This window comes from Nycticebus coucang, chromosome 13, assembly GCF_027406575.1.
Source record: "Nycticebus coucang isolate mNycCou1 chromosome 13, mNycCou1.pri, whole genome shotgun sequence".
In the NCBI taxonomy this organism is placed as follows: domain Eukaryota; kingdom Metazoa; phylum Chordata; class Mammalia; order Primates; family Lorisidae; genus Nycticebus; species Nycticebus coucang.
The window spans coordinates 45,982,546-46,010,313 of record NC_069792.1 but is presented as its reverse complement, the minus strand read 5'-3'; the positions used below and the strand labels follow the sequence as shown (position 1 = coordinate 46,010,313).

The 27,768-nt window shown below is 34.8% G+C and overlaps 1 protein-coding gene and 1 non-coding gene across 5 annotated transcripts in view; one reads left to right on the top strand and one right to left on the bottom strand.

Moving 5' to 3' along the window:
• Positions 1-845: 845 nt before the first annotated feature.
• RIPK2 (receptor interacting serine/threonine kinase 2) overlaps positions 846-27,768 on the bottom strand; it is a 30,296-nt gene continuing 3,373 nt past the window's right edge. Inside the window, exons 2-12 of one of the 4 annotated variants that reach the window (XM_053559152.1) lie at positions 25,558-25,711; positions 23,205-23,360; positions 16,402-16,559; positions 14,086-14,135; positions 12,616-12,777; positions 10,763-10,848; positions 9,276-9,356; positions 6,228-6,317; positions 3,925-4,018; positions 1,982-2,140; positions 846-1,383 (exon numbers count right to left, since the gene is read on the bottom strand). In XM_053559152.1, the coding sequence (XP_053415127.1) occupies positions 1,046-1,383; positions 1,982-2,140; positions 3,925-4,018; positions 6,228-6,317; positions 9,276-9,356; positions 10,763-10,848; positions 12,616-12,777; positions 14,086-14,135; positions 16,402-16,559; positions 23,205-23,360; positions 25,558-25,711 (1,528 nt within the window). In that variant the 3' untranslated portion in view covers positions 846-1,045. The remainder of the gene's footprint in view (positions 1,384-1,981; positions 2,141-3,924; positions 4,019-6,227; positions 6,318-9,275; positions 9,357-10,762; positions 10,849-12,615; positions 12,778-14,085; positions 14,136-16,401; positions 16,560-23,204; positions 23,361-25,557; positions 25,712-27,768) is intronic. The other 3 variants (XM_053559154.1, XM_053559153.1, XM_053559155.1) reach the window with 3 other exon arrangements.
• On the top strand, positions 25,083-25,187 carry LOC128564129 (U6 spliceosomal RNA). Its single transcript, XR_008374004.1, has one exon. It is a non-coding gene; the product is annotated as a U6 spliceosomal RNA (small nuclear RNA).

Sequence of the window (27,768 nt, the reverse complement as noted above, 5' to 3'; positions counted from 1 at the left end):
ACATCTGCTCTCTAAAGTTGTACACACTGTATTTATTAAACGTAAAAAGCAGGTGGCATATAATGTTGTACAATGATAATAATATGAAGAAACAACTTGCTCCCAAGAGTATATAGTTTAAACGTGGTCAGGAGGAAGAGTGCAGAAGAATAGACATCAGGCTGTTAACTTTGGTTAGCTTGGTTGTTTGGAACAATGGGGATGGCTGAGCTTAACAGTTAGGGCAGATAACCAGTATTTGAAGACATAATTTTTTTCTTTATATACTTGTATTATCTTACCTTTCAAACAACTTTTTTTTGAGACAAAGTCTCACTCTGATGTCCTGAGTAATGACCTGTGGCATTATAGCTCATGGCAACCTCCAAGTTTTGGGCTCAAGTGATCCTTTTGCCTCAGTTTTTCTATTTTTAGTAGAGATGGGGTCTTGCTATTGCTCAGGCTGGTCTCAAACTCCTGAGCTCAAGCAATCCATCTGCCTAGGCCTCCTAGAGTGTTAAGATAATAGGCATGAGCCTGAAACAACTTTTTAAGAAAGAATACATTCATAAAACTTTAAATTGTAATCTAAAAAATATAGTTTAAAATGAATAACCCTTTGAAAAACATTTGAATCTGGCATTATAGGGTAAGAATGCTGTACTTTCTCTGGTGTATAAAGGGTATATATTTCATAAAGTCAAACTGCATCTTAAGACAAGTAACAAATCATCTACCAAGAATGTAATGTTAAAGTAACTTTCTGTCAGAAACACATTATACCTTAAGACACTGTTATGGACAAGAAGAATAATTATACACTTTAAAAAACAGTTTCAATTAACAAAAGAGACAAAAACTTGCACTATGTAGCAAAATGCAAGCTTTTTACTTACATTAATTTAAAAAAAATACTGCAATGTCATGGAAGGAGACTAATATTTAATAAAAGCAGAATCTTTAGTAAAGTCTCTAACTTTCATATAGATTTTATAAAAACAATATCAAGGCAACATAGATATAAATATCCTTTTATAAACCAGTATTTTTCTTGTAAAAGACTCAATTATATGCTTTTATTTTGAAGTAAATTTAAAGAGGGTGATCTAGACGATACCAGTACTTCAGGGTAAGGCTGAAGACCCATTTGTTTGTTATCTTTCAACTTTTGTACTATAACTTTAGCAAATTCTTCTCCTTGGATGTCAGTGGTGTCCAGTAATTGTCTGACTTTTGACGTCCTTGTAGGCTTGGTACTAATAAGTTCATAGTCTTCCTTCATGATCAAGTCTCTGGACAGAAGGGCGTCTAGTGACTGGTTAAGGCAGGCTTCTGTCATTTGGCTCACAATGTCTTCCCTTTTGCTCTGGATCCACTGTTGGGCCATACCTGGCTGTAGATGCTCTGTTGATAAGCCAGCCGAGAATAAACAATTGAAAGGTGAGGACAGATATGTAGCAATGAGCAAAATACATGAAAAGGAAATAAGGCTTAAAACCTCATTTTCCTATGATTATGCCAATATGGAATACCAATATTTTTGGGGGGATGCTGTTATTTTTCAGGAAACATTCAGAAATTTGGGTTATCTTTCCCCTTACTACACATAAAACACACTGCCTTATTGTACGCTAGAAATCCTGGCCCAAAACTTACTTTTTCAGTTTTTGTCTTTAGGTCTGTTTATTTTTTTCCCTAAATATAAAATATACCTGCATATGTGTTAAATAAACAAGGGTAATTTTTTACCTTTAATAACATTAAGCAAAACTTCCTCTCAGTTCTCCCTCCGTAGTTAGATATTCATGGAATACTGTTTGGGCTGTTAGTATATGTCAGCATTCCAGTCTTCTGGGATTTGAAGTGCTTTCTTACTTAAGAAGGTATACATTTATCACATTAAAGAAATAAAGACAAATAAACCTTAGTGTATGCCAAATCTACTGATCTATATGCAAGATAAATGGCATCATTTACAAAGTGTCTTACAGTAAATATTTACCTGAATTTCCCTCAGCTGTGAGTGGATTAATTATTGGTGAAGAGTATGGAACAGTTTTATCACAGAATATCGCCTTTTGTGATGCAGAAATGGTATTATCCCAACTGTGATTTACTGAACAGCAATGCAGCTTCACAGAAAAAGGGTCTTGAGTTTTTCCTACAAAACATATCTTCATTAGGGGTAGAATAGTCTTCAGATATCCCTATTAGCTAAAATATCAACATCTGAGCATATGTTATAGAAGGTAGGCTCCAATGTACAGCAGAACCTCTGCTGATCACCTAGCAACTATAACATACTGGTCAACATATGGAGGTGGTGAACATAAGGATCTAGACCTACTATATTGATATGTACCAGTGGTGCACGTGTGGTCTATGACAATTAGGTCAACTGGAGGAGGAGGTCAATGCAGGGAGGTGGTCCACGTCCACTATGGAGGAGCTACTTGTATTTAGTTTTTTACTGCTATTATAGATGGTTAGGAAACCTAATTCTGCAAGCAAATATTTTTTAAACAAAAAAGGGTTTATAAAAAATATTTTTATCATACTGTAACTTCCATGTATGACTTGATGTCCTGTGTAAATTACGAATATGGATTTTTTCTTCTTCACATAGCCCTGCACTTCTTCTCATTGTCTTCTTACTCCTTCTGTACTTTCAATGTGTCTTCCGAATCTATATGTCTTTCTACTTTCTCCTTCGGCCATCCTATTCAAAGTCAGGGCCTTAATCATCACCCCTATTCCCAAACCCATATAATAAACTTCCTGTCTTCATTCAACCCTAGCCTTACAGTTTCAAAACCTTCTGGCATCACCCCCATATATGCTGCTAATACTTTAAATTAAGAGAATTAAAAAGTTAATTCCTCTTCATTCCTTTAAAACCTGCTTCAACTTCTATTATATTTTCACTAATTGTACTAATGTTCTCCCAGTCACAAGGGTCAACAACTTACTCAGGTTTACCTCATGTTTCTTCTCTTCCTCCTCGAAGTGAAAAGTTACAATCCTACCATCAACTTCTCCAGGACATCTCCCACCACCCTCCCTTCTTTCACATGGCATCAGTTCTCATACTCTCTTACTGGCACTACAGCAAATAGTATTCTAACTAGTCTTGCCAGTTCAAGTCACCTTTCCCTTTCAAAATTTCCTACATATTTTAACCAGAAAGAACCTTCCTAAAGAAAAAAAAAAATTAGTCACACACTTGCTCAAAAATTTGCAATAGTTGCTCCCTTTCAAAGCACAAAGCCCAAATCATTGAGTGTTAAAATCAGTGACAACTCACCCCAATTTTCTTTCATTGTCCACCCTCTTCATCAGCTCAACCAAACTACTTGCTATTCTGTGTTTCTTGCTTCTGTGCCTCCTTGTTCCTTTTGCCTGAGTTGTCCATCCTTTATAACTAGAGGCCCAGACTTCAGCCAGAAAGAATTTCTTCATGATGACAGCACAGAGTAGTGGAGTGACATGAAAATATTTATCAAATGACCTGACTTCAAGTTCTGGATTTGCCAGCTACATGATCCAGAGAGTCTTCAATCTATAAAAGGAGGACTATCTTCCCTCACAGGTTGTTGTGAAAGTACTTTGTAACTTCCACTGTTCAACCCTAGTTCTAGATGCACAGCTATTTTACATCACTTTCTCTTTCAGTGGGTTATTAGAAACACTACTCCTCTTACTTGTAATAGGTGTTGCTTTTTTCATTTCTTTCCATAGCATCTAGTGTAAATACCTTTAATACTTATTTGTATTTGTTGAAGATCCCACTACTATTTTATATCTTCAGCCCATGTCGCTTTTTAAACAATGAGTTACAAATGCAAATGAAAGAAATGTTCAATATAAACCATGATTTGCCAAGGATATGCTCTTGAAAGAAAATGGAAAACCTGTAAGTCAATACTGATTGGAAAATTTACGTACTAGATAGAAAGTCATTGTCTTGAGGAGCTGACAGGGACCTGGAGGTTCCAGGAGAACCACTGTTTTTGTGGAGCTGAGAGGATCCACATGATTCCTAAAGCAAATAGAAGGTAAACGGTTTACACTAATAAAAAATCATTTTTAAAGTTACATAGCTTTAATTTCTAAAAAGTTCTTGTTTGTGGCTTATTACAAATAAAGAATCAAAACTACTAAAAATTATACTTTAAAAAATTAAAGAAACACATGCATCTAAAAAATAACCAACAAAGATAAACTTAATTCTTAATCAACTCAAATGGCAGAAATGGGGCAAAAATGAAACATTGCAAATAATTATTTTTTTTCTGTATTTTCCACATGAACTCTAAGGATCTGGCCAGAGGACAGATTAATGGATGATAAATTTTATATCTGCAATTTTAGTCACTTACAGATTTAGAAATGTCTTTTCAAAGCACATAAAATTCCTTTTAACAGAGAGGGGTGGAATACCATTAAAAAAAGTAATGGACAATTTTGAGTCCACTTCTAGCTCCCTGGCTCTCAGGCTGTCTGTAATATGTGTACTGCCTAAATGCGTGAATGGACTCAAGGATCAAATGGCTCCAGGCATGGGCCACCATGGCTGGCTAACTTTTTTTTTTTGCAGATATGATGGTCTTACTGCACTGCCCAGGCTAGTTTGGAACTCCTGGCCTCAAGTGTTATGTCGAGGTGATTGAAAAACTATGTATTGTGTTTTAAGGTTCATTTTGAAGGTATTACAGATTTAGTATCCCTTAGCTGAAATGTTTGGGATAAGAAGTATTCCAGATTTCAGATTTTTTTAAAATTTAGAATATCCATATATACATGATGAGATATCGTGGGGATGTAACCCAAATCTAAATACAAAATTCATTCATGTTTCATATATACCTTATTCACAAAGCCTAAAGGTAACTTTATATAATATTTTAAAATAATTTTGTGCCTGAAACAAAGTTTTGACTGTGACTCATCACATAAGGTCAGATGTTGCTATGGTTTGTACAAAACTCATGCTGAAATCTCATCTACAAGGCAGTGGTGCGGGGAGGTGTGTGGTTGCAGGGGAGGATCCCATGAATAGCCTGGTGAAATTCTAGAAGCGGTGAGGGGATTTCTGAAACAGGCTTGTTAAGGAGCCCGGCCCCTGCAGTTTTACTCCCTTGCACTCTGTCTTGCCACCTAATATCTCTGCACAGCCTGCTCCCCCATTCATCTCCTACATGAGAGGAAGAAGCCTGAAGCCTGCACTGGATCTAGCTGTCCAATCCTGGACGTTCCAGTCAGCAGAACTGTGAGCCAATAAAACTCTTTTCTTCACATGTAGTAAATTACCCAGGCTTGAGTATTCTGTTATAGCAACACAAAACAGACCAAGCCAGGTTTGAAATTTTCCACTTATGGCATCCTGTTGGTTTTCAAAAAACTTTGAATTTTGGAGCCTTCTGAATTTCAAATCTGTGGATCAGGAATCTCAACCTGCATTATTTTTCTGAATCTATAAAGTTTACACACATACACATGTATACTTTTGTTTTGTTTTGATGAGACAATGTCCACTCTGTTGACCAGCTGGAATGCAATGGGGTGACCACGGCTCACTGTAACCTCCAGTCCTCCAGCCTCAGTGATCCTTTTGCCTTAGCCTCCCAAGTAGCTAGAACTATAGGCTTGTGCCAGCACACCCAGCTAATTTTTTTTTTTTTTTTTTGTAGAGATGGGTGTCTCACTATGTGGCCCAGGCTAGTCTTGAACTCCTGACCTCAAATAATCCTTCCATCTTGGCCTCCCAAAGCATTGGGATTATAGATGTGAGCCACCACACTGGGCCTGAATGTATTTATTCTTTTAAAAATGACAAATATGAAGTAAGTCTCAATGAATACAACTAAAGAAATCTTTCTTCTTTGATGGTAACACAAATGTCTTTTTCTCTTATTAATTACTGTAAAAGGTAAGAATCAAATGGCATAAATATAGTAGTAAAACTGTAACCACTGATTTGCCTATGTGTTAACCTGGGATGCCATTCCTTGCATAAAACAATGCCAAGGACAGAACTCAATGACAAAGAAGCAAGAATTGTGATTTGATGGGATGAACAATGAATTGAGAATAGGAGAGTTGGGTTTCAAATTGTAGATTGCCATGAGCTATCACACAAATCCTAAAAACATCTGTGGGCTTTAGTTTCCAATTTATAAAAAAGAGAGCTAGATGGAATGATTTCCATATTCTTCCCATATTTTGAGTGCAACATATTTCTTTTTTACCTCCTGTGGATCATGAATTACAGGTATGTTCAGAGATAATTCCATTTTCTTCTTATCACATGGGTGAGGACCACATGAAGCACTCTGTAACTAAACACAGACATGCACTTTAATTGGAGGTGATTAGAAGTAAAATATGTACATAAAGTATAAAGTATGTACTTAACATACTTTATATGTTTATACAAAATCAACGGAAAGAAAATCCAGACAGTTGAAAACATAACACATAACATATAGGAAGAGACAGTGTAGAATGCGAGAAATAACTTCAGAGACACAGACTTTGAATACTGCCTAATATTAATAGGTGACCTTCAGCAAATTATTGATCTTTCATAGTTTCAAGGCTTCATCTTTTAAAATGTTAATAATACAGGGTGGCCGTAAAGTTCACGTGCAATTTAAAATTGCATCCTGTATGTGCAGAATGTATATGCAGAATTGCTCTAGACACTGAGATAATGGATATAAAGTATCTGGCACAAACTAGATAATTAATAAATTTGGGTGTACATGTATTTTTGCATGTCTGTCTATAATTATTAAGCATTTACTATATTTCAGGCACTGTTCTTTTAAGTACTATTATTATTTTCATTTTATAGATAAGAAGCTGATACTTGGACTAGGTAAAGGAGGTAGTGTGTCACACTGGAATGGTGGGGCCATGCAGCCAATCATGGTTTAGATTCCTGAGATACCTAATTGACCTTGGGCATGAGATTTAAAAATATGTTTTGCAGGCTGGGCACAGTGGTTCACACCTGTAATCCTAGCATTCTGGGAGGCTGAGGCACGTGGACTGCCTGAATTCACAGATTCAAGACCAGCCTGAGCAAGAAGAAGAGACCCTATCTCTACTAAAAATAGAAAAAGTAGCCAGAAAGGTGGTGGGTGCCTGTAGTCACAGCTATGCAGGAGTCTAAGGCAAAGGGATTGCCTGAGCTCAAGTGTTTGAGGTTGCTGTGAGCTATTAACACCATGGCACTGTACTCCAGGTCAACACAAGAAGAATTGGTATCAAAAAAAAAAAAAAAAAGAAAAAAAAAAAGAAAATCTGTTTTCCAGGATTACTGCAAAAAGATAAGTATTTAATAAATAGTAGCTATTAAACAGATGATTTAAATATTATACTTTTGTATTAAAATTATTAAGTGATTTACTTCTGTAAAATCAGACTTGAATTAATTTGAATTAATTTCCATCACTACTGAGTAATTTAAAAATAAACCTTTTTAGTCTGCTTTTTTACCCCAGACCAACATAATGCCAACTACTCCTTAGAACTTTGGAGATTGGTGGGTTCCACACTAAGCCCTCCATTATTCATATTTATGACTATCTGCTCCATTACATGACTAAGGAACTTTAGGAGGAAAATACTCCTAATTCACCTGTGTAGACTGTGTATATAATGTACCTAGCTTAGTACTTTGTACACAATAGTTTAATGAATATTTATAAATTTTTGTATTTCAATTTTTTTTCTTAGAGACAGGGTCTTACTCTGATGTCTAGGCTGAAATACTATAGTGTGATCATAGCCCACTGCTGCCTTGAACTTCTGGGTTCAAGTGATCCTCCCACTTCAGTCTTTTGAATAGCTAGGACTACAGTTAAAGCCACCACTTTTTTTTTTTTTTTTTTTTTGTAGAGATTGAGGTGTCACTATATTGCCAAGTTGGTCTCAAATTCCTGGCCTCAAGTGATGCTCCTGCCTTGGTCTCCCAAATTGGTAAATTTACATATATTTTTAGTTTTTGGCTATGTCTCTGTTATGTAAGGTTTTTAATATTCTTATAAAATTTATCAAAACATTTCTGATAATGCAAAATTTTTGACTTAGTAACACTATTTTTCATAAATGATCAGTTATGATAATTCAAATGACTTATGAACTACTAAATCAGTCCTTAAAAGGAAATGAAATTAATATTAAGGAAAAATCATTTGTATTTACATTTTACTATTCAAGATACAGGAAGCATTTACCTATGAAAACCTGAATTGTAAAAGCCAGTTTAAAAGGACTAAAAAATGTAGGAAACTCAAACAAAAGAAATAACCCTAATAGTGATCTTTGTTTTAAGAATTTTTTTAAAAGAGGGGAGGTCTTGCCATGTTTCCTAGGCTGTACTGGAACTCCTGACTCAAACGATTCTCCTACCTCAGTTCCCTAGTATCTGGGACTACGGACATGGACAGTTGGTCCTGACATGAGCTAGCTGTGTGAATGGTTGCATAAGTAACTAACTTCCCTATATAGTTGTCCCCCCCGTTCTCCGTGGTTTCACTTTTTGCAGTTTCAGTTACCCTTAGTCAACTGCGGTCTGAAAATATTAAATGGAAAATTCCAGAAATAATTCATAACGTTTAGGTTACACACAGCTGTAAGCAACATGATGAAATCTCATAGTGTCTAGCTGCGTCCCACCCAGGATGTGAATCATCCCTCTGTCCAGTATCCCTGTGCTGTATGTGCTACCTGCTCCTTAGTCACTTAGTAGCTGGCTCAGTTACACTGGGTATTGCACTGCTTGCACTCAAGTGACACTTAATTTACTTAATGATGAACTCAAAGTGCAAGAACAGTGATGTTGCATATTGTTATAATTGTTCTATTTTATTACTTAATGTTAATCTCTCACTGTGCCTAACTTACAAATTAGTTTGTTATAGGTATACATATGTGTATATATATATGTGTGTGTGTGTGTGTGTATGAAAAAAACTATTAAAAACTATATATATATATATATATATATATATATAGGGTTTGGTAGTATCTCTGAGGTTTCAGACATTTACCGGGGGTCTTGCAATGTATACCAGTGGATGAGAACTACTGCAACTCACTTATCTCATCTATAAAAAAATGAGATGATATTCTTGCTTTCATAATTTCACAGAATTGATACAAAGGTTTATGTAAAAAAAGAAAAGAAAAAACAACTACGACAACTCTAAGTAAAAGTAGAACAGCAATGTAAAAATACTGATGAAAATAGCTGAGTGTGGTGGTGCATGCTTCGCAATCCCACCTACTCTGGAGGCTGAGGCAGGAGAATCACTTGGAGCTGGGGAATTCAAGGCCAGTCTGGACAACACAGCCGCCAGACTTTGTATCTAAAAAAAGAAAAAAAAGGGAAATAACACTGAACATTGAAGAAAGCAATGCTATTATTAAATAGCATTAAGATGACTGAAAATAAACTTTATTTAAAAAGTACAAATTTCTTCTTAAAATTAACAATCTTAAATATAGGATCCTAATGTTTAAATTGGGGACGAAAAGGGAGCGGGAATGGTTCTCTTCCCTTTCATAATAATCAGACAACAGGCCCTTTTTCCCACCTTTGTTTGGAAAAACTGAAAGAAAAGAGAAAGCTGTGAGGAGAAAAAAGGGAACTAAAAAGATCAGGCAAAAATAAGTGTTATCAGAAGTCTGTATCTATTAAGAAGTTAAGAACTTGGCATACTCTGGAAAAGACTGTGCCTCACCAGCATCATGAGAGTGAATGAAAAGTTATCCGAACTAAAACACAATTTCTCTCAGTTCCTTCTTTATGCACTTCCCTTTTAAACTTTAGGTTAGATCAACAGATACCACAAAGTACAGGGGCAAGCGGGGTCTTTCGGGAGTAAGTCATAGACTGTGCTCATTCACAACCCCAGAATTTGGTTAACTGCTGCTTTTTATCATCACATATTAAGAACATTGTAATAAAACCCAGCAAGTGTTAAGCTATGCTTACTTTGCCCTAAAGGACTGTAGCTGCTTTTTGGTAATAATATCAAAACAATTATTGATAATATTACAACATCCTACAGTTAAAAGTCTCCTTCAATTGTTTGATCCACAAGAGCCAGACTGAGTGAATATGACAACTGTCCTAGGAAATTCATATCAAAGTTAAATGCTACTGCCACTTTAGTCTATGTCACATGGAGTGTTTGAGATTAAAAAAAACAATTAAAAAGTACACCTTTTGGCCTCAGTTGTAATAAAAATTTGACAGCTTAACTGGCAATAAAAAATGAAGCGAAGAAAAAAAAGGGGAAATAACACTGAACGTTGAAGAAAGCAATGCTATTATTAAACAGCATTAAGATGACTGAAAATAGACACTTTATTTAAAAAGCGCAAATTTCTTCTTAAAATTAACAGTCTTCAATATAGGCTCCTAATTCTATTACTCCGAAGGTATTAAACTTTTAGGATAATAAAGGTAGACTAAAAATTAAACATCTCTGGTGTTTCAGGGCACTCACTGTACATAAGTGGCTTTTTTATTCATTAAAATTTGGATCTGATTATAAGAATGCTGGAAATGTCTTCAAGATAGGAAGGTGGGCATTTGCATAAAATAAAATCTCTTTGGTAACAAAGAAAAGGTAGTATTTTTTGGTAAGCTCTCCTACCCCAAACTGTAGCCTCTATCTGTGAAAGTATGTTAATTAAAAACTAAAAACCTCCATAATTAATACATAGTTGTTTGAAGTTTTAATTTCTGTTTCATTTGGCAATTTACCTTTGTTTTCTTTAGCTGAATAACAGCTTCAAGAAAAGTTATTTCTTCAAATGTTCTCAAAACAGGTTCAAGTTCTATTAAACATTCTAAATAAGAAAAAAATACAATTTAGGTTTATATTATTTGTAATCATTAAGTTGAAATGCTAATATTGAACTGGTAAGGCCCCAAGTCAATTTTCCCTTAAACTGATGATATTCAATTTCCAAAATAGCCTTTGTTACTGACATAAAGATAGACATAGTGATGAAAGGAATAGGATTGAGAGGTTTAAAAATAAACCTTTATAATTATAGGTAACTTCTTTTCAACAAAGGTGCTAAGCTAATCAAACAGGGAAAGGATTGTCTTTTCAATAAATGATGCAAAAAGAGTTGGATATCCACCTGAAAATAAGACACAGTTAGACCCTTACCTTACATCCTACATAGAATGAATGTGAAAAGGGACCATACATTTAAATGTAAATAAAGGAGAAAATCTTCAAGATCTTGGGCTAGGCAGAGTTCTTAGGATATCAAAAACAAAATTGATAAGTGGACTAAAAAAAATAGAAAACCTTTGCACTTCAAAACACTATTAAGAAAAAATGAAGAGAGAAGCCACAGACAAGGAGAACGTATTTCTAAATCAGGTAGCTGCAAAGGGATTTGTATCTGGAATACACAAGAACCTTGACAACTCAATAGTAGGATAAACAATGAAATTAAAAAACAAGTAAAAGTTATGAATGTCATTAAGAAGATATACACACGGCTAGAAAGCACATGAAAAGATGCCTAATATCATAAGGAAATGCATATTAAAACTGCAGTGAGATGCTACCCCATACTCACTCAAATAACTAATTAAAAAGACAGAAAATAACAAGTGTTGGCAGTGATGTGCAAACACTGAAATCCTCATACGTTTCTGGTGGGAACGTACAATGATACAGCTATTTTGAAAAATTGGCAGTTTCTTAAAAATGAAAGGCTACATTTGTCATATAACCCAGCAATTCTACTCACAAAAGAGAAATGAAAATACATTTATGCACAGACTAGTATATGAATAGTCATAGCATTATTGTCCATATACCCAACAAGTACAAACAATCAAAATGTTTATCAACTGGACAATGGATCAACAAAATGTGGGACATCTATATCATTTAGCAGGAAACTATTGAACATACTACTGACTCATGCTACAACCCGAAAAACATGATGCCAGGTCTAATGAGCTTGATGCAAAGGACCATATATTATTATCATTCCATTAATATGAAATGCCCAGGAAAGGCAAATCTATAGAGAAAAAAACAGATTAGTGGTTTCCTGGAGTTACAGGTGAGAACAGGTGGTGAATACAAATGAATATGAGGAATTTTTCTAGAATGATAGAAAAAATGAATTTTTTTTTTTTTTTTTTTTTTTTGGGACAGGGTATTGCTCTGTTGCCCAGGCTAGAGTGCCATGGCATCATCATAGCTCAGTGCATCCTCAAACTCCTGGGCTCAAGCTATCTTCTGCTTCACCCTGCTGAGTAGCTGGGATTACACGTACATGCCACCATACCTGAATAATTTTTCTATTTTTTATAAAGACAGGGCTTGGCTATGTTGCTCAAGCTGGTAGAAATGTTTTAATATTGAATTATGGTGATAACTTAAAACTGTAAAATTACCAAAAATCAATGAAGATATGCTTAAAATAGATGAATTTTATAGTATATGTATTATACTTCAATGGAAATTTTAGCGACTACTTTGAGCTGGTCATTTAATTTGCATTATTTTTCAAGGAATATTTTATTCAAGGTATATAAATTACTTCTATAATTCAAAAGGTCATGATTAAAACTGTACTCACTTAAGAAAGATGGTCTTTCATCTGGATTTTGGGCCCATCCACTTTCTATTAGAGAGATCATAAGCGTTCGATGAGGTATATCATATGGCAAACTTTCTTCACTGGTGTCAGGTCGATGTCCTTGTGACACACTATACATAATCTGCAAAGGATTGGTGACTTCTGCCAAAACAAACAGATTTTATTTCTTAGAAATTTATTGCGATCTAGTGTATTAAATATATTCTAAAACTAACCAAAAGAAAATCAGGGAATCTTAACATTTTAGGAATAATTAATTACCTCCCTTCCCGTAAATACATACATATATATATATATATATCTGTGTGTGTGTATATATGTATATATGTTTGTATATATGTGTGTGTATATACATATATCTGTGTGTATATATACATATACATGTGTGTGTTTGTGTATATATATAATATATATATATATAGCCTTTATATATAGCCTATATATAATATATATATATATAGCCTTTGCCAGACTTGTCTTTCTTCTATAGGAGGAGTTTACATTCTCATCTCATTAATTTAGGGTTTGGCTGTGTGATTTGATTTGGTCAATGTAATAAGAGTAGAGCAAAACTAAGTGAAACCTAGTACAATGATGAAAGGCTACAGAATTAATACCTAATGAAAATGAGAAACAGATGTTTATTCCATAAAAACATCTTGAGGTTGTTATTAGTTATACAACAAGCTGACTGATACAAATCTCAAAGTAATCCAGAGAATAAAATAGATTATTCTTTAATGTTTTTGGTCTTTACAGAAGGAACAGTGATTAAATATTCATATAAAAAGTTTCATAGCTAGAATGGAATTTGGGAAATGCTAATTCAAGACTCTCACTTTGTTTGTGCATGGTGGCTCATGCCTATAATCCTAGCACTTCGGGAAGCTGAGGCAGAAAGACTGCTTGAGGTCAGGAGTTTGGGACCAGCCTGAGAAACATAGTGAGATGCTGTCTCTGCAAAAATTAAAAAATGAGCTAGGCAGGTGGTGTGCACCTGTAGTCACAACTACTTGGGGGTGGTGGTGAGGCAGGATGATGACCTGAGCCTAGAAGCTTGAGGTTGCAGTGAGCTACGATGATGTCAGGGAAGTCTCATCCTGGCAACAGAGAGAGAGCCTGTCTCAAAAAACAAAACAAAACATTCCAAACAAACAACCCCCCAAGCCCCCCACCAAATCCCTCTCATTCTGCAGATGACAAAAATGAGAACTCAACAGAGCTAATTACTGTCAGACTAAGAATTGGAATGTAGAATTTTCTGATCCTTAATCCAACATGCTCTCCAGTTTACAGTGGATTCCTAGCTGATAAGTGTTATGTTTTCATAGCATATTTTCCATAAAATAGATGGTAGGCAGATTTAAAATAAGATGAGCTTCAGATAGTTCTGAACATGGCCTACCAACATGATTTTAATCTAGTATAAGAAAATCAAAGCTTATTTACCTTCAAAAGGCTGTTTTCTGGATAACACTTCCCACATGATAACTGCATAGCTGTTTAAGATGAAAACATACATGTTATACATTACAAATTAACTCTGCACAATAAATTAAAAGAGCACTGTGAACTAGGATACTATTTCTGAAATCAATAAGGTAATGAAATGCTATATAAAGAATCACTGTATACAGCCAAGATGGTGGATGCTCATATAAAGATTTGTTTTGAAGAAAAAACTAAAGTTAATTTGAAGAATTAAGAAATTACTCTAATAAAAGCTTAAAGTTACATGCAAGGAAAACTTTTTGTGGATGATTTAACACTGGTTTAATTCTTGAACACCCAGATAAGCCACGTTAATTACATGGTTATTATTTTTCATATAAAATAAAGAGCTATTAAAAAACAAAAAGGTCTTACATGGCTCTATTCAATTGACTCATTCTGGTCTCAGTACACTCTTCTCTGGTGGTAAAAGTATTCTCCCCACAATTTAACTACAGTACTCAATCACTTACTCAAGTTGCACAGAATTTATGTTTAAGATAAATGATTGAATAGGATATGTGCACTGGAATTCTGCCACATCATCAAATTAGCTATGCATTCAAAAAGGACTCATGGAATTGATTAGGTACTAGAACATTGTCCTAGTGGAGAGAGGACTACAGAGGAAATTCCTACCCAAATCAAAGAATATATATTTTTTCCCTGACCAGGAATACTGACATTGAACATAAAGGCATAATTCACAAAATTAATGACAGATTTAAATTGGTCTGTTTTTATAGAATCAAACCAGTTTTCAAGAATTGTTGACTAGAACATAGTCTTTGCTTTAAAAAATATATCCCCCCCCCCGCCCCACAAGGTATCATTCAAACTGAACTAAGAATAGTTCAGGTATAGCCACTAACATGAACTGGCTGACTTTGGATTTAATGAGAAGTAGCAAAAATTAAAATCTTTTTGGAGAAGAGGGATATATAATTTAAATATATAATTTTCTGGTAGAGATACATAGCCTTAATTTCTAAGATGATGCATTTTTACCAGGTTAATTTATTAAAGATAGCAAAAAGCTATTTTAAAGAGCTATAAAATGTGTTCATAGTAAATTTAGTAAGTATGATTTTGCATTCATTATTATGAAGAGACAAATGTAAGTCATGAATGAGGTGAACGCTCCAAATCCCTAGTCCTATGCATTGCAAATTATCATCTTCCTTTCTTCTGGCCAAATAATGTCAATCAAAAACAATGTATTATGTTTGTTACTGCATTATGAGATTGTAAGTACTTGTATACAAAATATGAAAACACGATCTTACCAAATACACTGATTTGTTACACAGAAATTTCACACATATTCAAATATTAGAGATCCTTTAAACAGAAACATTCCCAGTATGATTAAGAGTTTATTTCTCTATAAGATATATAGATATCAAAGGGTGAAAGGTTAAACAGGACGAGAAACTTAAAACTAAAATGTTAGGAACCAGTGTTTCCCTCTATTTCTCCAATCATATATGATTAAACCTTTAAGTATATTATAAATTGATACAACAAGAAGGTATGCTTTAAAAGTCTTTTTCTTTTCTTTTTTTTTTTTTAAGACAATTTGTTCTGCTGTCCAGGCTACAGTACAGTGGTGTCATCATAGCTCACTGCAATCTTCCTGCTTCACCTTCTTGAATAGTTGGGGACCACAGGCATGCATCACCATGTCTGGCTAATGTTTTTTTTTTTTGTAGAGATGGGGTCTTGTTCAGGCTAATGTTGAACTCCTGGCCTCAAGCAATCTTCCCGTTTAGCCTTCCAAACAAAGTGCTAGGGTTATAGGTGTAAGCTACCACACCTAGCCTAAATGTTTTTTAAAAATATAGAAGTTGCGGGCGGCGCCTGTGGCTCAGTTGGTAAGGTGCCGGCCCCATATACCGAGGGTGGTGGGTTCAAACCCGGCTCGGGCTGAACTACAACCAAAAAATAGCCAGGCGTTGTGGCGGGCGCCTGTAGTCCTAGCTACTTGGGAGGCTGAGGCAAGAGAATCGCTTAAGCCCAGGAGTTGGAGGTTGCTGTGAGGTGTGTGATGCCACGGCACTCTACCCAGGGCCATAAAGTGAGACTGTGTCTCTACAAAAAAAAAAAAAATATATATATATATAGAAGTTGCTTAAAGCAAGGTATTTTTAATTTGAGACACATTCATCACTCTGGCTTCTGTAGTTTATTTTTACCACAGTTATGAAAGAATAAAAATCACACTTCAAAATGTAGCTTCAAAGTCAACCCTGAGCAAAAGTAACTTTACTGTACCTGTATATATCATGCTTGACACTGGCCCTTGACTTTTGTCCAGGTTCATAGTTTTCAGGTGGCATATATATAATCGTCCCTCCTTCTGGTGCAGATTTGCTACTTCGTGATTGTGAGAGGGACATCAGGCGCCATTTTGATAAACCAAAATCTGCAATCTGCAAGGGAAATGAGTATGTAATTGAATTCAAAAGTTCTCTCCTTACAAACTTGAAGAATTGACTGTCTTTGTGTATATTCATTGTACTTGGATCATATACCAGAGGAAATGTTACATGTATTAATATTTTATTTCGATATATTCCATAGTTTTTTATGAAATTAAATTCCATACTGGTGAGCCGAACAACTCTAGATGTGATACATACTATACAGGCTTAAAGTTTAGCTCAACATAATGAATTTCTTTTCTTTTCTTTTTTTTCCCCCCTTTTTTAGACAGACAGGGTCTCACTCTATTGGCCAGGCTGGGACTTCTGGGCTTAAGCTATCCTCCCAAATCAGCCTCTGAGCAGCTGAGATTACAGGACTGGATCACTATACTTGGCTAATGTTTTTATTTTTTGTAGAAGAAGGGTCTCGCTACATTGCCCAGGCTGGTAACCTGGCCCGTCACAAATTTCAAAAGAGAGACTATGTTTGGAAAAATTAAAGACAAGTACTTTTTTGCCTGATTTTTAGATAAGTGTATATACTGAATACCTTACATTTTATGACAAGTAGCTTTCTAGTATATCCTTTCCAAAATCACCTGCTCACAGAACTGATAAGTCTATTCATCTCACATAATTGTCACTGGTCATTATTTACAGCTCAGGTTTATATGGTCTTATTCATAATACCTTAAACATAGCATCTTCAAATTCTGTAATAAGCAAAATCTCAATAGCAAAGGTCAATATTGTATAATTCATGCCTATTGCTAAAAACAATAATCTAGTGGCAATAGTATAGTTAGTACATAAGGAATGTTTATGTCCATTACAATGGTGCTTAAAAAATTAACAGTAACATATTTTGTATTTCTGATCTGTCCTTTACAGTTTTGCTTCATTTGTGTATGTGTGCAGACATTATACAGTATCTTTAGACTCTTTAAATATTTAAGAGGTTCTTTATGTTTAAAAAAATGAAAGACATAAGGACAAAAACATATTTAGTGAACAAAGGTAGTATGGGAAATATTTAAAGAAACTTAAATTACTTAGAACAGTATACTGTATACTTGAATTCGATAGAACAGAATGAGCTTCATCTAGCACATCATTTGAGTCAATTATTTAAGTCTTAAATTTTTACTAATTTGAACAGAAAAAATGTTTATTAGCATTTAGATGAATTGAAGATTAAAAAAAGTTATGGCTCCTAAAAAAGGAGGGAATAAATGAATCTTCACATGTTTACTATAACAAAAGAGTAAGTCTAAGAAAAAAATATACAAAGTCAAGAATATTTTAAATTCTATTCATAGAAAAAAAGCATTTCCTATTGATTGATGGGAAAGAGAAAGTAGGAGTCAACAACTATTACTGTTTCTGTTTTTTCTCTATTGAGAATAGTTTGTCACTGGGTTTGGTGACTCATGCCTATAATCCTGGCATTTGGGGTAACTAGCCTGAGCAACACTGCTAGACTTAATCTCTAGCAAAATAAATAAATAAATGAATAAATAAGTAAATAAAATAAAAATTGGCCATGCGTGGCTGTGCGCCTTTAGTTCCAGCTACTCAGGAGGAGTGCTTGAGCCCAGGAGTCAAGATTACAGTGAACTATGAAGGTACCACTGTAATCTCCCGCTCTGAGATGAAGAAAGTAAAGTCCAAGGAGGTCAAAAAGCTGATAAAATGCTAGTATCTTATACTTTAAGTTAGTGAGAGAACTTGCAAATACCTTCACAGGTATTAGTGTTCTTTGTGGGACAAAATGGAGGGGTCTACAGTACATCAGAAAAGTAAAGTCAGTTTGATTCTGAAAAGGAAAAAAATGTTGATTTTGCAAATCTACATACAGTAGTAGACCATCCCTAAACCCTGGTGTCTTAGCCCAACACTGTGTGAAATCTTTTTTCTTTAAGGGACTAAATAAATCTCTTTTAAGAGGGAGGAGCCTTCCTAGCCTAATCAGTTCTGTAAAGACCTCACCTTTAATAGAAGAATCACATTGGCAACACCTGAATTTTGGAAGGGACACATTCAAACTGCAGCATTCTGTTCCTAAAACTCTTCTGCCCACAAGGCCCTGCCACTCTGGGACTGTGATGACTTGAAGACTTCTGAAGTGCCTTTGGGATCATTCTCCCAAAGTCCTGATGAGTGGCACCTGGTTTCCTCGGTCCCTATTAATTCCGTCATTAAATAGTTGCTTCACTACGCATTTGATTTTCTCTCCTAAAAATGATTTTTAATTCTATATATGGCCAGGCTGAGAATTCTGCAAATCCTTACTCCACTTCCCATTTGATTGTAAACATCAATAAATCACTTCTCCTTATGTGCATGTTACTAAACTACACAGCATCCTGAACACTTTGCCTCTTAGAGAGAGTTCTGCTAAATATTTTAGTTTATCACTCTTAAGTCTGTCTTCCACAGAGTCCTACAACACAGGCATAAATCAACCAAGTTCTTAGCCACTTTACAAAAAGGATGTCCTTTTATTCAGTTTCCACTTTCCAACACCTTGTCTCTCCTTTCCATTTGTGACGGAATAGCCTACATTGTTCCTATCCTACCAACATTCTGCTCCTGACCACTCCAGTAATCTCTATGAAGAATGTGGCTTTCTCTAAGGCTCTTTCTTCTCCTCAGCTCTCACTAGCATTAATTGCCCCATTCACGGCAATCTAGGCTTTTTCTGGCATTTGCTTAAAAATGGTTTCAGTTTCTACCCGTTACCCAGTTTCAAAGCTGTGTCTACATTTTTAGGTAGTTGTTATAATAACACTCTACTTCTCTGGTACCAATTTCTATTCTCAGTCCATTTGTGTTGTTGTAACAGAATACCACAGATGAGGTAATTTATAACTAACAGAACTTCAGAGCCAGAAGCCGGGATGTGAAAAATCAAACTACCAACATTTGGTCTGGTGAGGGCCTTCTTGCTGTGCCCCCACATGGCAGAAGGCAGACAGGCAAGCTAGCCAAAGGCTGCACAAAGCCTTTTTTTTTAAGGGCCTTAATCTCAATCACGAGGGAGAGAAAAGCCCTCATGGCCCAATCGTCTTTTAAAGGCCCCACCTCTTAAACTATCACATTGGTTAATACCTAAATTCTAAAGGGGACACAGTCAATCCATAGCACCTACTTTAAAACAATTTTAAAAAGTTTACAAAAGGGATAATTTATAAGAGATTAGAAAATGAGAGTGCTAGTAAAAATTCATGAAAAATAAATTAGATCAGAGGTCAATTTCAGACCTGGTGTGATCTATCCCAAGCGTCTGGCACAATGCGTGGCACACAGTAGTTGCTCCACAAATACTTAATGAATAAAAGAATGATTAGTTTCATTTTCTTTTTTAACAGTATTACTACTGTCAGAGAGTAAAAAATGGTTTGGATGTTATAAAATATTTTGATGTATTTTAATAGTATTAATAGCACTGTCACTTATAAGTTATCAGGCCTAACTGGTATATACAGAAAATCAGGAATTCACTAATTTGTTCATTCAAGAAATAATCATTGAATGCTTCTATATGGCATGCACTGGGCACATAGCAGTTAACAAAAGACCAAATTTCTGTCATCGTGGGGCTTATATTCTAATTGGGAGAGATGGAATAAGTAAATATGATAATAAAAAATAGTATGTCACATGGTAAAAAGTATAGTGGAGAAGCATAAACAAGGTAAGTGAATAGAGAGGATGTAGGTGGGTGGAATAGGAAAGGCACTTTGATAATGAGGGTAAAGAAAGTGATTGAGTAAACATGAGAATTTGGTAAAAGCAGGTAAGCAAAGACTCATAATATTCCTATGACAGAATAGAAAAATGTGGGCTGTACGATAGCACTTTTAGGAGTATTCCAAACAAACTGAATCAGAAGTCTCCAAAAATGCTGATTAACAGAAGTGCTGATGTGGAGGGAGGTTCTCAGGGTCATGTTGGACAGATATGATCTGAGTTCTGTACTAGTTAATACCTAACCATGACCTAAACTTAGAAAAAACTAGCTAATTAAATTTGACGATGACACAAAGCTAGAAGAAAAACTTAAAACCAATCGGACTACAGAAATAACATTCAAAAAGTTCTTAAGAGGCTGAACCGATTGCTCCAATCTAACAAGATAAAATTTGACGATACCCAGAAAGTACTCTGTAAAGTACCTGAAAAGGAGAACCTCTCAGAGTTTTTTGTTGATACTAAGGCCAGTTTAAACGGTGTGATATATAGAATTGCCTCTGAAGGCTGATGGATTATTAAGGAACTCTTAAGAATTTGGGGCCAAGAAAATGATACTTTCATTCATTTCTACATTCATCAGACTACACCAAGAGTAGTATTTTGATCAGTTCTGAGGATCAAAATTTAAGAGAAATTTAAACAAACACGCATCTACATAACATCAGGGATTAAGAGTATTTAGTAAGGAGAAGGACAAAATGCAAGTGTGTCTGAGAGGCGGGAGATAAAAGCTATCTTCAAATATTTGGGGGCTGTGCTATGGAAGTAGAATTGTATTTTACTCAGTTTGTCACAGAAGTTGAACTAGGACCAACAAGTGGAAGCAGCCAGGAAAAATCTCAGCATCTTTCCATTTAAGTAAGGATGTTAAGATTCCTGTCACAGGATAACTGCTTTTGAAGTTAGGGATTATTGCAGCAAAGACTCAGAGGACAAGCTGACCATTAAAGTAAGTTTACCTGATGGCTCTATAACTAATACAACAGATTAGTTCCTCTCTCATTCTCTCTTTTTTTTGTTAGCAGTCTTGAGGTAGAAGCTTGCTTCTCCCTGCCTTTCCCTACCATTTTATTCTAGGGAGAGCAAGTATCTTCAATGAAGATTTACTTTTTTGCTTTTTCTCACATTTTTGTTTTAATTTTTCTGTTTTGACTTCTTTATTTCTTTGATCATTTTTAATATTCATAATATTAATATTCATAATAATCTGATCTGTATTATAAGATGTATAGCAAAATAATACATAAAAATATAGTGATTTACATTTAGCATTAATTCTTAAGCAACTACTTTTTATTTTTTGTCATCAGAGGGCAACTGTGCAGTCACTGTTGTCCGCAGCACTTAAGTCTTGTATCTTAATACACAAATTAATTTGAAATGAATCACAGATTTAAATGTATAACATAAAACTATAAAGGTTTTAGAAGATAACATAGAAGAAAATCTTTAGTACCTAAAGCTTGGTGAAGATGCTTAGATATGACAGCAAAGGCATGAGCCACAAGAGTAAAAAAACCCCAATAAATTGGATTTCATCAGAATTTAAACTTTTCCTCTGTGAAAGCCATTGTTAAAAGGATGAAAAGACAAAACTGCAAACTAGGAGGAAGTATTTGCAAACTACATATTTGATGAAGGACTCATGCTACAAATAATATAGAATTCGCATAACACTACAGTAAAAACCCAAAGAATCCAATTAGAAAATGGGCATAAGACATGGAAACATTTCATTGAAAAGAATGGATGGTAAATTAGAACACGAAAGGTATTCAACATCATTAGCTTTTAGGAAAATGCAAACTAAAACCATGATGAGACATTAATGTATAAGTATTATAATAGCTAAATAAAAAACAGTGATAATACCAAATGCTGGTGAGGATGCAGAAAAGCTGGATCTCTCATAAATTTCTGGTGGAATGTAAAATGGTACAGCCACTCTGGAAAATAGTTGGATAGTTTCTTAAAAAACTAAACATACCCTTACCATATAAATCAGCAGTTGTACTTTGGGGCATTCATTTATCCCAAAGAAATGAAGACTTACGTTTACTTATAAAGCTATATAGAATTGTTCATAGCACTTTTATTATAATTGCCAAAAATTGAAAAGAACCAAAATGTTCTTCCATAAGTGAATGTTTACATAACTGTTGTACACCCATACCATGGAATACTATTTATTAATAAAAACCAACCATCGATACAAGCAACCACTTAAGATGGAGCTCAAGGGCATTATGTGAAGTGAACAAAGCCAGTCTCAAAATATTACACATTATATGATTTCATTTATACAGTATTCTCAAAATAAGAAAATTACAGAAATGGAAAAGAGGTTAATGGTTCTTAAGGTAAGGAACAGTGGAAGGGAGAAGGTGAGTGTGACAACCCCATACAGGTAGGTGGTGGAACAGTACAGTACCTGGATTGCTGCGATGGTTACACAAATCTACATATGTAGTAAAGTGACACAGAACTCCATACAACCATTATACACACCAATGTCAAATTCCTGGCACTGAAATTGTGCTATAATTACATGTCATGTAACCATGGGGTAAAGTAAGTGAAGGATGCATGGAACCTCTCTGTATTTATTATCTTTGCAACTTCCAGTGAATCTGTAAGCTTGAAATAAAAAGTAAAGGGGAAAAAAAAAGTAATCTTGGTAATTTATTAATGAACACAGTATCTTTGTGTTCTGTACCATACTCTATCTTGATCTAGAAACAGCTAAGCCACTGCACAGGAAGGGGGACTGAGGACAGGAAACAGCGGCTAGAGAAAAGGGAGTGGTCTTAGATTGGCTAGGTAGAAGAAATAACTAAAGAGTCTTTGAAAAATCTTCAGTGTGAGGATACAGATAAGCTTTTTTATTGTAATTACCTTAACATGAAATTCATTATCCAATAAAATATTCTGAGTCTTCAAGTCATGATGAAGTAAAGGAGGGTTCATGTTGTGCAGGTAATTTACTCCAAGTGCAATTTCGTGCAGGATGCGAAATCTCAACGGCCAAGCAACGTCAGGATATTCAGTTTTCTTTATGCATATGAAAAAAAAAATAAAACAAAATGAAAAGTAGCCCAATTTTCACTTAGAAAATTAAACATTCCATAAGGAAATATGCATAAACTAAAGTTAAAACATACATGCATTTTCATAACAGCATTACTTTCCTATTGGTTAACATTCTTACATCTTACTGTCCTCACTCTATGGAGAAAATGATAACATTACAGTACCAGTAGTTCATTTCATTTTATGTTATTCATGCAACTACAAGGTATTGGGTCTTTTTTCTTCCACTGACACAGATATCAATTATTCCGCATCTGCAGATAGCCATACGCAAACATCTGTACTCCTATCTACCTCCCCATTCTACTTCTTAGTCATTTTTGTTTCTAAACCTATATAATAAGCCACATTTAAAACATGATATTTTACATTTCCTGGTACTTATAATTTATATCCACATGGACTTTATTAAAATAAATGTTTTAATGTAGCTTCCCAAGAGAATGAAGAGACTCAGAAAGATCAAGACAATTTTAAAAGACTGACAATGAATCAATCACCAGGCACGATGTGGCTGGGTACATTTTTCTGAAGGCTATGCAAAGTTTTCTGTAAATGGGTCAATTTATAGTTCAATGATCAACCTGGCAGGGGAGTGGCTCAAAATATTTTAGATCGTTTGCATTTAAATTTTTTTCAATTAATTTTGCCAAGTTGGGGAAAGGATGCTTCAAGATAAATTAACCCACCTTAAATAACACAACTTAGAAACCAAATGAAACACAAAAGATTAATGTGAAACATTACTTCCTTGGGTGTATACAGATAGCATTCCCTAGAGAAATTGAATCTTGTAATCTGTAGAAAATGTAGCTTTTTGTAAAACTATGCAGTTTAAAGTAGTAACCAGGCCTCTTTCTGTAGCACAGAGTGTTATACAGCAGCTTGTGTTAATGAGGAATGCTCACTGCCTATTTTATGATTTCTTCCAAGAGTTAGCAACCCCCTGGGGAAGGCTGTAGAATTTCCAGTGGACTCTAATTGGGTGCCAGATTGTCTATGGAGATGTGGGAATAAAATATTAGATTTCCACTTATATTCATTTCTCAAAAAAATAAAAAAGAGTACTTTATTAACATTTGTATCTTGATTACTGTAGTGGTTACACAAATCTTACAGACTGACACCAGTTACTTTGTACTCCATTCCTTTTTCAGATGGTCTCAAGTCATGAATAGAAAGTAATGGATTCTGAAACAAAGGGGAAGTTACTCCATGACTGGCTGACAGTGACACCCACTTTCCTCTGGACACTCACAGAGCATCATTATGTATTATTATTTAGGACTATTCACTAATTGGATCTTTCAGATTATCACACAGTTTTAATGAAATCAACCTCACAAAATGCATCAAGTAGTTTATAAAAATATTTCCTGAGAAAAACTGCAGATTAGAGATAATATACGTATTACTAATGTAATTCAAGCAAACAAGAATAATAGAATACACATATATTGAAGAGAAGAGTCCCTGAATTTGTTTACTGATAGACTTCACAATCAAAGCCAGAGTTACTGGTTGAGAAAACAGTGACTGGCTTATTATGCCACTGCCTATTATGAGAAAAGCTAATGTATTTGGTACTCACAGATAATTAATTTGGCCTGTTAATTTAAAGCTTCATGAACTGGTATTAGAAACATTAAATTTGAATCCTAAATTGTTATCAATGTGAAATAAGTGCTCACTTTGGCAGCACATATTCTGAAACGGCCGCAGTGGAGAGGATTAGCACAGCCCCTGAGCAAGGATGACATGCAAATCTACGAATCACTCCATGTAAATAATTTTTTTAAATGTACAAAATAAACAGTCAACTGTATAATGTGCAAAGTTTGCCTTTTCTTTTTTCAATTCCTACCTACATAATACCCATATGCATACTGTAATTCAGCATCAATGTCAGGAACAGTAACCCAAGCAAAATAATCCTGATCCCTTAGAATACAGGGCCTGACTCTCTAGTATTTTTACTAATATAAAAAAGCCATAAAAGGTAAAATTTTACCCTGTGACTGTTTTTCATTATTCTCACTTTGATTCAGTTACATACCCTCAAATAATCTTATCACATATAAAACCGAAGAACTAAGTATTATACAGTCTGAATAACAGAAATGGTAATTAACAGTCACTCAAACTGTGTCATACTTACTCTATGTAGGAGTTCATTTAATGACCCATTTGGCATGTATTCAGTAACTATTCCCAGAAATTCAGGCTCATTGCAAATTCCCAAAATTGGAAGAATGTAACTAAATCTGGCTTTATGTAAAATTTCAGCTTCCCTTAGAACATCATTTCTTTCACTAAGAAAAGAAAATGTACAATTAGTTAAGATAATGACAAATAGAGAATTATCATGCATATAAGATTAATTAATCCTGTACTTTTTCATTAAATAGCTACATGACCACATGTAAATTATGCAACTTCTCTGTACCTTAGTTTCATTATATAAAATAGGGATAATACCTACCCTCATAGTCTAGATCTGTTTAAAGACCAAAATAACTTCTATAAATCAGACAGATAAAAGTACTATACATAGGTTATTATTATTGTACTTTTCCTAGGTAAAGAACACAGTGTTAGAGTACATTTAAAAAGGTTATTTATGTTAGAATAATTGGTGCTTGAACTAATTAAACTATTATGTTTATGTTGTATTAAAATGAATCGATTAGAATACTATATTAAATTTTATGGGTACACACCATGTAACATTTTCCCCAAATCCTGACTATTACAAAGTTTAAATGCTTTAGACTTAAATAAATAGATGATAAATAACACTTAGCCATGATATCCCAGAACTCAGGAAAAGAACACTGTGAACAGGTAAATTCTTATAACAGACTCGTGGGGCAACTCTGCATCCAGGTTCATTTTGCTTATTCTTGCATAGAACAAATATTTAACTTTTATCATCAATAAATAACTATGCTAAATACTGTGGAGAATATACAAATTAAAAAATATAGTCTTTGCCTTCAAATTGTTCAGAAATCTTTTTTTTTTTTTAAATAAAAATATAAGGCATAATGTGAGAAGTCCCACCCCTCCTCCCCAAAAGAAAAGAACACCAAACAAACCATGAAAAATTCAGAGAAAAGAGTAAATTTGGACCCCAGGAGTCACCACAGTCTTTAGAAAAGTAGGATTTCAGCTGTACATTAAAGATGGATAGAATTTCAACAGCGGAAAGAAGGCAGGTAGGATGGCTGATTCCTCCTGGAAAGGAGAGGAAGGGAAGGAACTTGCCTTTGTTTTTCACCTGTGTACCCCTCGGACTTGGAACAGTGCCTAGCACATATTAATATAGCAGATGTCTAACAGATACTTATCAAATGAATTCAAGAAAGTTAAAAGTGAAGGCTATGTTTAGGAAACTGTACACTGTTTAATATGAATCAGCATATATAATATAAAAGGAGTGAAGGTGAATAAGGTAGGGTAGGGCTGTGTCTCAGAGTCTTAAAGCTAAGTTAGGGTGGTTTAAGTTTATTTGGTAGTCACTGAATTATAACTGAAGGACTTTTTTTTTTTTAACATACAGAATGTATTTATTTTTATTTTATTTGTTTTTTTATTTTTGAGACTCTCACTTTGTCATCCTTGGTAGAGTGCTATGATGTCATAGCTCACAGCAACCTCAAACTCTCGGGCTCAAGTGATCTTCTCGCTTCAGCCTACTGAGTAGCTGGGACTACCGGCACTTATCACAACGTCCAGCTAGATTTTCCATTTTTAGTAGAGACAGGATCTTGCTCTTGCTCAGGCTGGTCTTGAACTCCTGAGCTCAAGCAATCCACCCGCCTTAGCCTCCCAGAGAGCTAGGATTACAGATATGAGACATCATGCCCAGTCTATTTATTTATTTTTTAAGAGACCGGGGTCTTGATGTTGCCGAGTTGGGACTTGAACTCCGGGGCTCATGTGATCTCACCTCAGCCTCATGAGTACCTGGGACTACAGATAGTCCCCAGCATAACTGGAGGTTTTTGAGCAGCAGAATGATAGTAGAACAAAATTTTAGGATCGTTAACATGGTAATGAGATAGAGTTTGAAAGTCAGGTCAGGGGATTTTTAATACTGGTCAAGATGTGAAGTAGTAAGAATCTAAAACTATAAAGGTAGTAGTTGAAATGGGGGGGGGGAAGGCCCATGTTGTAGTGACTGACTGAATGTGAGGAATTTAAAACAAAAATGGAAGGAAATTGGCAATGTCGTCATATTTTACTCTAGATGACTGGGTATTGGTAGTACAAAAAACAGAAGTAGAAATGTTTCCAGGAGAAGCTCTTCAAACCCCCCAAGTTCTAGATGAATGGCTGCTGAAATAAAAAGACCGACAGTCTAGAC